This window comes from Acanthochromis polyacanthus, chromosome 3, assembly GCF_021347895.1.
Source record: "Acanthochromis polyacanthus isolate Apoly-LR-REF ecotype Palm Island chromosome 3, KAUST_Apoly_ChrSc, whole genome shotgun sequence".
Classification (NCBI taxonomy): Eukaryota; Metazoa; Chordata; class Actinopteri; family Pomacentridae; genus Acanthochromis; species Acanthochromis polyacanthus.
In genome coordinates this window covers 32262826-32272701 of record NC_067115.1, presented here as the reverse complement: position 1 = coordinate 32272701, position 9876 = coordinate 32262826, and the positions used below count along the sequence as shown (strand labels likewise).

At 43.7% G+C, this 9876-nt stretch overlaps 1 protein-coding gene across 1 annotated transcript; it reads left to right on the top strand.

The window, feature by feature from the left end:
- Positions 1-5404: 5404 nt before the first annotated feature.
- On the top strand, positions 5405-9245 carry LOC127533369 (uncharacterized). The gene is made up of 3 exons (XM_051946211.1): positions 5405-8276; positions 8351-8412; positions 8736-9245. The coding sequence occupies exon 1, from the start codon at positions 6206-6208 to the stop codon at positions 7997-7999; it is 1794 nt and encodes a 597-aa protein (XP_051802171.1). The 5' UTR covers positions 5405-6205; the 3' UTR covers positions 8000-8276; positions 8351-8412; positions 8736-9245.
- Positions 9246-9876: the final 631 nt, after the last annotated feature.

The following is a 9876-nucleotide window of genomic DNA, read 5'->3' as shown; positions in this document are numbered from 1 at the left end:
ATAATGAACCCGGAAATGTGAGTCGCGCTGTGTACGTTGAAGCCGTGTATAGAGAAAGGATGGATGGATATTCGTTGTTTGTCGGACAAATGTGTTTATATTACCCGCTGTGGTAATCACATCTGAAAGTGGTTTATACCGGCGGATTCATGAGAATCTAAGCTTTCCATCGGCGTATAGTGTTTATATAATCACGTTTGCAGCCGTCAGACATTCTTTAAATTCCTATGTGTAACCCCCATAAAAATCTAGCGTCTTATTCAAGTGAGTAATTTTATTGGTAAATTAAAATAAGTGTCCATTCCCGAATGGGTCCGTGAACACACCTTTCACGTGACGTACGCACACACGCACAAGCAAGCCTGCTTCGGCCAATCATGAGCCTTGTTCCTCCCTATACAAGTTACTGCTGCGCTGCTTACTATAGACTCGGGAGGAAGGCAACACGAACGGCTGCAACAGGTTTGTCTCGCTAACTTCGCTAAGCGTGCTTATTTTAAATCGTGTGTTTTTAATTGAATGTACCACTTATAAAGGTCGGACACCATCGCGGATAGGACGCTGGGTACTTACTGGGTGACGTTCATTGTGGAAATTGGTGAGTCTGTTGTCCCGCTATTAGCATTAGCTGCACTCATTTACTTTAGTGCCGGTCTGTGATGCTAATGCTAGTAGGCTTTGGGTTGTTTTAAAGCCGTATCGGCAATGTTTTTATTGATCCCTTTTTTTGGTTTCAACATTGTAACCTAAAAGCACTTTAAGCACTTTAAGCTACAGTAAATGGATTGATCTATTTATGTATGTTTTTGAGTGTCTTGAACTGTTATTTGAATGTGTATGTATTGAAATGAAATAACTAGCTAGTATTAACAGAACTGAATGAACTTAAGAATTAATAGTCGGCCCTGTTTTCTAAATAGGCCAGGTGTGCTTGGTTGGCACAGAACCATACGGGGCGAGCTGACCCAAAAAGGAGCCTGAACCCAGGTTACCATCTCAACTCCGTCGAGCTGACCCAAAAAGGAGCCTGAACCAAGTTACCATCTCAACTCAGTCCTGCGGTCTGGTAGGGGCTGTTGCAGCCAGTCCTCCCCTGTTCTCTCTGTCCCCCGCTGTCCGCATATGAACTGCTTTGCGCTATGGACTCTATTTCATATCCCAACCTGTGTGGTTTCTATGGACAATGATACAAAACTCTCTTAACTTTATCGCGGACAGTAAAGTATTTCCACCAATAAGTGGGGAAATTGTGGAGGAGAAAGGGAGAATATTATATTCTGGTTGGTTGACTGTGTTCTATTGTGCTTTGACCAATGTGTTGTGAACCGTGACAAAAAAGGGAAAAAATACTTTTTTTTGTGTGAACTACTCAAGCTTGGGAATATTTTTAAATCTCTGCAGATTGTAAATATGTATCACTTCAACTCACTGTAAATCTGTAAATAATACACAAGCTACTTTAAAATCTATTCAGTTGTCTGTTTTTATTATACTGATGCACGCACCTCCCTAGAGACGAACTTTTACATCTTCTGAACTAGTCCATATTCATAACTTTAGCAACAATTCATACTTGCTACATAAGTAAAATCGTGGCGAGCTAGCCAGGAGGTTGTGGTGCAGTATAATAAATTTAGTTTTTTTGACTCAGACTCACCAATTTACAAAAGAAAAAAATGGACTTGTTGGAGTCTATGGGGATTAAAATACCTAATGCAGTGTTGGTTAGTGGTACTCCGGCTTGTGATGCTGATGAAATAGAGGACTTTCTACTTCAATATGGTGCAGTTGAACGGTCTGTTCCAATAAATTCACCCAATTCTGAATTTCATAATATGCTTATAGTTGAATTTAAATCTGGATCAGCCTTTGAATTATTAGGTCCAATTCTCCCATATACATTTAAACCTCAAGATAATGAATATTGCATTAAAAGTCTGTCTAAAACTTATGCAACAGATATTGGTGGTTCAAAGACCAAAAATTATTTAGCTGACTTAAAGAAAGTTGCTAGACTCTCTGGTCAAGATTTTTCCCAAGTTCTCAAAGAGCTGATGACACAAATAAGCGAGACAGTTACAGAGATGCAGACAGTTAATACTGCAGAACAAAAAGAGGAAATTGTTGGCTCAGGTGAACACAAAATGTCTTCCACTCCAATAAAAATCAAAATGTCCGCCACTCAAAATCCATCCTCTCACAATAAGGCTGCTAGTGCTCACTCATTTACAACATATCATGCTGCTGCCCCAGCAGAACCAAATCCAATAGATATGCAACCTGATGATCTCAACCCACCCAGGTTACGCACGTATGTAGTGGAACACTTTGTTAAAAGTGATGAATTAAATCTTCGATCTTCTCACAGGCTGCGCATGTTTTCAGGAAAAATGCCCCGTCCACAACACGAGGTTGATTATGATACATGGCGCTCTGGAGTGGATTTAATTCTGAAGGACCCTGTTATCTCTGAACTACAAAGGTCGCGATACATCCTTGACAGTCTCCTGCCCCCTGCTGCTGATATTGTCAAGCATCTTAGCTCAGATTTACCAGCAGAAATATACATCCAACATTTGGACTCTGCCTATGGGACAGTACAGGATGGAGAAGAACTTTATGTAAAATTTATGGACACATTACAAGACTCTGGAGAGAAACCCTCTGCATATCTACAGAGACTGCAAGTGGCCCTGAGTCTTGCTGTCAAGCGGGGAGGAGTGAAAGCAAGTGATGTGAACAGGCACCTGCTCAGCCAATTCTGCAGAGGTTGCTGGGATAATAGCTTAATATCTGAGCTCCAGCTAAAGCAGCGAAAGCCAAACCCACCTTCCTTTGCTGAACTGTTGCTATTGTTAAGAACTGAAGAAAACAGAGAAGCCAGCAAAAATCTGCGAATGAAGCAACATCTTGGAATATCTAAGCAGAGAGTTGCTGCACAAGCTCAAGCACAATTTGCAACAGAAGAGGATAAAGGAGTTTCAGCTGCCCTGGCTGCACTTACCAAGCAAATGGCTGATATACAAAAGCAACTAGCCGCCCTCACTGCCTCTCAGTCCCGCCAGTCCTGTGCTCCTGTGCTAAAATCACAGTATAAACCACGCCTAGCTCCAAATGTTAAAGCTCCATCTTCCAGTTTAAAACCAGGTTTCTGTTTCCGATGTGGGGAAGATGGGCATATCAGGCCTCAGTGTGAGAACAGTCCTAACCCAGCGCTTGTCACTGTAAAGAGACAACAATTCAGTGAAAAGAAACCAAAATGGCAGAAACGCAATCCATTTTCGAATGAACATTTAAACTAGATGCAGTTCCTGTAGTGGGGCATACAGGGGCTATGCAGGACCAACATTGTCCCGCAACGAAGAAAAACACTGTCCACTGTGCTGGCCAACAGACCCAACCGGGGCAAACCACAAAGCTGCCTCGTGGGCTCATCGGTTCTAGATGCACAGCTGAAGTGGATATTGCTGGTCATACGTACCAATGCCTCCTCGACACTGGATCCCAGGTCACCACCCTACCTGTATCCTTCTACAATAAACATCTCCACGAGCTGCCGATCCAACCACTTCACGATCTTCTACACGTTGAAGGCGCTGCTGGTCAAACAGTTCCATATCTCGGTTATGTGAATATCTTTGTAAAATTTCCCAGAGATTTTGTGGGTGAAAATTATGAAGTGTCCACACTCGCTTTGGTAGTTCCAGACGCGCACTCTGAAGTTCCTGCTACAGTTCTAATTGGCATGAACGCTCTCGAGCCACTGTATGAACAATATCTGGGTGAACACCAAACATTCCAGCCCAGTGCTCATGGATATAGAGCTGTGTTAAAAACACTTCAGCTGTCACACCAGCAGAGGGAGAGTAACAACATTGGAGTTGTACAGCTTTTAAGTAAGGCACCAGTGTGTGTTCCGGCCGGCCGCACTGTTGTTATTGAAGGCTCTGCAAAAGTCTCCTCTCCAATATTCAACCATAGCGCCCTCGTCCAACATCCTACCTCCACCCTGCCCGGAGGTTTGTGTGTCAGCAGTTGTCTTGTTCGTCTACCAACTTTACCTCCATATAAGATTCCAGTGGTAATCACTAATGAGTCAGAGCAAGACACATTCATCCCACCTCACAGTGTGATTGCGGACCTTGAGACGTATGCTTGTATCTTGTCTGAACATCATGTAACTGACCTTCCGGCTGAGAAACAATCTACTAATTTGAGTTTCAATTTCGGTGATTCCCCATTGTCACCTGAATGGAAGAAGAGGGTCACAGAGAGGTTAAATAACATCTCAGAGGTCTTTTCCAAACATGACCTGGATTTCGGATGCACAAAAGCCGTAAAACACCACATTCCGCTTCACGACAATACACCATTTAAACAGCGAGCCCGGCCTATCCATCCGCAGGATATCAAAGCCGTCCGGCACCACCTGCGTGAACTTCTGGAAGCCGGTGTTATAAGGGAATCATCATCGCCCTTTGCATCTCCTATTGTGGTGGTTCGGAAGAAAAACGGCCAAGTCAGATTGTGCATTGATTACCGAAAATTGAACCTCCAGACAATTAAAGATGCATATCCTTTACCAAATCTTGAAGAATCATTCTCAGCCCTCACTGGTTCAAAATGGTTTTCCGTACTCGACTTGAAGTCTGGTTATTACCAGATCCCGAAGAGCGAGGAAGATAAAGCAAAGACTGCCTTCGTCACCCCTCTCGGGTTCTGGGAGTTTAACCAGATGCCCCAAGGTGTTACAAATGCGCCGAGCACATTTCAACGTTTGATGGAACGGTGCATGGGGGACCTTCATCTGAAAGAAGTGCTCGTGTTTCTGGATGATTTAATAATCTATTCGGATACATTGGAGGAACACGAGCGAAGGCTATTGCGAGTACTAAACCGGCTGCGTGAATATGGGTTGAAACTGTCGCCAGAAAAGTGTCGATTCTTCCAAACTTCCGTCCGTTATTTGGGCCACATAGTTTCAGAGCAAGGTGTTCAAACAGATCCTGAAAAAATAGAAACCATCAAAACCTGGCCAATTCCACAAACATTAAAACAATTGAGATCTTTTCTGGGTTTTGCAGGATACTACCGTCGTTTTATAAAAGACTATTCTCTTATCGCAAAGCCACTGAATGACCTGACTCGTGGTTACTCACCTGCTCGAAAGCCAAAGAATCAGAAAGCTGTCAAATCGCCAACTTACAGTCCAAGCCAGCCCTTTGGTGAACGTTGGAGTCCAAAATGTCAAGGCGCTTTTGAACTGTTAATTGGAAAGCTTACCACTGCTCCAGTCCTGGGATTTGCAGACCTGTCTCGTCCATACATTCTACACACTGATGCCAGCGTGACTGGACTTGGGGCAGCGTTGTACCAAAAGCAGGAGGAAAAACTTCGAGTAATAGCCTATGCCAGCCGTGGTCTATCACAGAGTGAGAGCCATTACCCTGCCCATAAACTAGAATTTCTCGCCTTAAAGTGGAGTGTTACCGAGAAGTTTCAAGATTATTTGTGTGGGGCAGATTTCACTGTGGTTACTGACAGCAACCCGCTCACATATATTTTGACAACAGCAAAACTGGATGCAACAGGACATCGCTGGTTGGCTGCACTCTCCACCTATTCGTTTAAGCTGCTCTATCGGGCTGGGAAGAAAAACTGTGATGCGGATGCACTTTCGCGACGACCTCATCCATGTTCCGGTGATGAAACGATTAAAGATCACGAGCTTATCCATCAGTTCATCACCCAACACACAGCAGACTCTGATGTGCTTCCAGAGGAGACAGTGAATGCTATCTGCCAATGTCATCTGGCTAAAGCCACCTGGCCAGATGATAGCGGCCAAGATTACACCTTTACACTCATTGAGTCCCTCTCGATCCAAGCTGATACCATCCCAGACAGCTTCTGCTCTGAGGGCCTGCACCAACTATCTGTAATTCCTGCACTTAACATCAAGGAAAAGCAACAAGCAGACCCGTGTATCAGAGAACTTATTCACCAGCTCAAGACGGGGGAGAAAATTCCACCCACGGCAAGAGCTGAGCTTCCAGAACTTCCACTATTGCTGAGGGAATGGTCCAGATTGGAGCTGCTGGATGGAGTGTTGTTCAGGAGAAGGCGTGATAATGAGGAACTGGCACATCAGCTTGTTGTTCCTGAAGAACTCCGCCCTTTGGTCCTGAAAAGCCTTCATGATGATATGGGACATATGGGTATAGAATGTACGCTTGATCTCGTCCGTACCCGGTTCTATTGGCCCAAAATGGCCATGGATGTCGAGCAGAAGATAAAGAGCTGTGGCCGCTGTGTACGCAGAAAAGCCTTACCTGAACGAGCTGCTCCACTTGTAAGCATAAAAACATCAAGACCGCTTGAACTTCTGTGCATGGATTTCCTCAGCCTAGAGCCTGATTCCAGCAATACTCGCAATATCTTAGTCCTCACTGACCACTTCACCAAATTCACTGTTGCAATACCTACGCCCAATCAAAAGGCAAAAACTGTGGCGAAGTGTTTGTGGGAAAATTTCATAACTTATTATGGAATTCCAGAAAGAATCCACACGGACCAAGGACAAGATTTCGAGTCAAAGCTAATCAAGGAACTGTGTGATTTTGCAGGTATTGTAAAAAGTCGCACAACTCCATACCATCCAAGAGGAAATCCAGTGGAGCGGTTTAACCGAACGTTACTATCAATGTTGGGGACATTGGAAACAAAACAAAAGACACGCTGGAAAGAGCATGTGAAACCGCTAGTTCACGCCTACAATTGTACGAGGAATGAGGTCACTGGATACACACCTTATGAACTGATGTTCGGCAGGACGCCTCGATTACCTGTAGACTTAGTTTTCGATCTCCCGCTGCGTGAAACTAAGCAAACAAGTCACTCTCAGTATGTTAAGTCTCTCAAGACAAGGCTCGAAGAAAGTTTTAAAGTCGCCTCCAGCAATGCAGCTAAATCTGCTGATCGGAATAAGTCCAGATTTGACAGCCGTGTTATTCCTTCAGCACTGGAGCCCGGGGATCGGGTTCTTGTGCGAAATGTCCGCCTGCGTGGAAAACACAAACTTTCTGACAAGTGGGAGGAGCAAGTATACGTGGTTGTCCACCGAGCCGGCAATCTTCCGGTTTATAAAGTGAAACCCGAACATGGTGATGGACCTGCACGAACCCTTCACCGTGACCTCCTACTTCCATGCAGTTTTCTCACTGATAGTGACAACTTGCCAGAGAACTCACCTGTTCGTAGACCCAGAACACGGCAGCAGAGGAATATGCAAAATCCTTCCATCGAGCTAACTTCTGTTGATGATGATACAGAGAGTGTGGTTTCTGTAATGGTAAATCCATCAACTTTGCATTTCACAGTGGAGAATCAACATCCTGCTTTGGGTTCACCTCCATTAAATGAAAATGAAAGGCCATCAACCTCTGTCTCTGATCCACCAGTTAGTACTGAAGAGCAAAGGCAACCAACTTCCCCTATGTCCGATACTCTGCCTTCAGTCTCGAAATCGAATAGTGAGCATCCTGAATCAAATGTGGAAGAGAACTTACCTGAACATGGAGTCTCAAATGTCCTTGAAGAACAAAGCGAGCCTGAGAACCTGAACTTACCTGAATCTGCTGAGAACCTGAACTTACCTGAATCTGCTGAGAACCTGAACTTACCTGAATCTGCTGAGGACCTGAACTTACCTGAATCCGCTGAACTGAACTTATCTGAATCTGAAGGAAAACTTACTGGAGTTGCTATTTCCATTGAAGATCTCCCTCTATCCAATCCAGTAGAGATACCTGCAAATAATCCTCCTGCAGTTGATCCCTCTCGACGCTCACACCGTCAGAGATTTCCTCCAAACAGACTCCAGTATTCCACTTTGGGCAATCCATTAATAAATGTAGTCCAAACAATGTTGCACAGCCTTTCTGATGCATTAGGCATCACTATTAGTTCTAGTACCCCTTCATCCGTTCACGTTATTTAAATTTTAAACATGCAACGGGACGTGCATGATTTAAGGCGGGGAGGATGTAACCCCCATAAAAATCTAGCGTCTTATTCAAGTGAGTAATTTTATTGGTAAATTAAAATAAGTGTCCATTCCCGAATGGGTCCGTGAACACACCTTTCACGTGACGTACGCACACACGCACAAGCAAGCCTGCTTCGGCCAATCATGAGCCTTGTTCCTCCCTATACAAGTTACTGCTGCGCTGCTTACTATAGACTCGGGAGGAAGGCAACACGAACGGCTGCAACAGGTTTGTCTCGCTAACTTCGCTAAGCGTGCTTATTTTAAATCGTGTGTTTTTAATTGAATGTACCACTTATAAAGGTCGGACACCATCGCGGATAGGACGCTGGGTACTTGCTGGGTGACGTTCATTGTGGAAATTGGTGAGTCTGTTGTCCCGCTATTAGCATTAGCTGCACTCATTTACTTTAGTGCCGGTCTGTGATGCTAATGCTAGTAGGCTTTGGGTTGTTTTAAAGCCGTATCGGCAATGTTTTTATTGATCTCTTTTTTTGGTTTCAACATTGTAACCTTAAAAGCACTTTAAGCACTTTAAGCTACAGTAAATGGATTGATCTATTTATGTATGTTTTTGAGTGTCTTGAACTGTTATTTGAATGTGTATGTATTGAAATGAAATAACTAGCTAGTATTAACAGAACTGAATGAACTTAAGAATTAATAGTCGGCCCTGTTTTCTAAATAGGCCAGGTGTGCTTGGTTGGCACAGAACCATACGGGGCGAGCTGACCCAAAAAGGAGCCTGAACCCAGGTTACCATCTCAACTCCGTCGAGCTGACCCAAAAAGGAGCCTGAACCAAGTTACCATCTCAACTCAGTCCTGCGGTCTGGTAGGGGCTGTTGCAGCCAGTCCTCCCCTGTTCTCTCTGTCCCCCGCTGTCCGCATATGAACTGCTTTGCGCTATGGACTCTATTTCATATCCCAACCTGTGTGGTTTCTATGGACAATGATACAAAACTCTCTTAACTTTATCGCGGACAGTAAAGTATTTCCACCAATAAGTGGGGAAATTGTGGAGGAGAAAGGGAGAATATTATATTCTGGTTGGTTGACTGTGTTCTATTGTGCTTTGACCAATGTGTTGTGAACCGTGACAAAAAAGGGAAAAAATACTTTTTTTTGTGTGAACTACTCAAGCTTGGGAATATTTTTAAATCTCTGCAGATTGTAAATATGTATCACTTCAACTCACTGTAAATCTGTAAATAATACACAAGCTACTTTAAAATCTATTCAATTGTCTGTTTTTATTATACTGATGCACGCACCTCCCTAGAGACGAACTTTTACATCTTCTGAACTAGTCCATATTCATAACTTTAGCAACAATTCATACTTGCTACATATGCAAATTAGTAGGTGTACCGCCGGCGGTACACTGAAGTTTTTAAACTGCACAAACACATGAGTGCAAATAGTGCTTCTCTTACATGTTAACGTGCTTGGTGGTAGGGTCCATGCAAGGATCTTACCCTTAACCCTGCCCTCACAAGCCTTGACATTTCTTGATGACAGGTAGCCGGTCATCATTTTGCGGCCAAATGATGATCCAGTCTGGAAGAACATTTAATGTTGAAAATTGTGTATTCTGAGCTAGAGCACCCAGAAGGTGGCGATGTTCACATTATTACTATGACATTCAGATATAGTGGATGAGATTGTTCACAAAGTATATAAAACTAGGCATGCAATTATGATAGACCGCTTCGGCAGTGCAGTTCTGACTATTACATTTATTTCTTAAGTCACCCTGCTAGTCCTGTGAATAAATAAGACAGCAGTGAAATCCATTGTACCCGATTTGCTTGCCCTTTGGGGTAACTC

Coding starts and splice junctions, on each gene's coding strand:
- LOC127533369 (XM_051946211.1), top strand. CDS start 6,206: ATGGGACATATGGGTATAGAATGTACGCTTGATCTCGTCCGTACCCGG.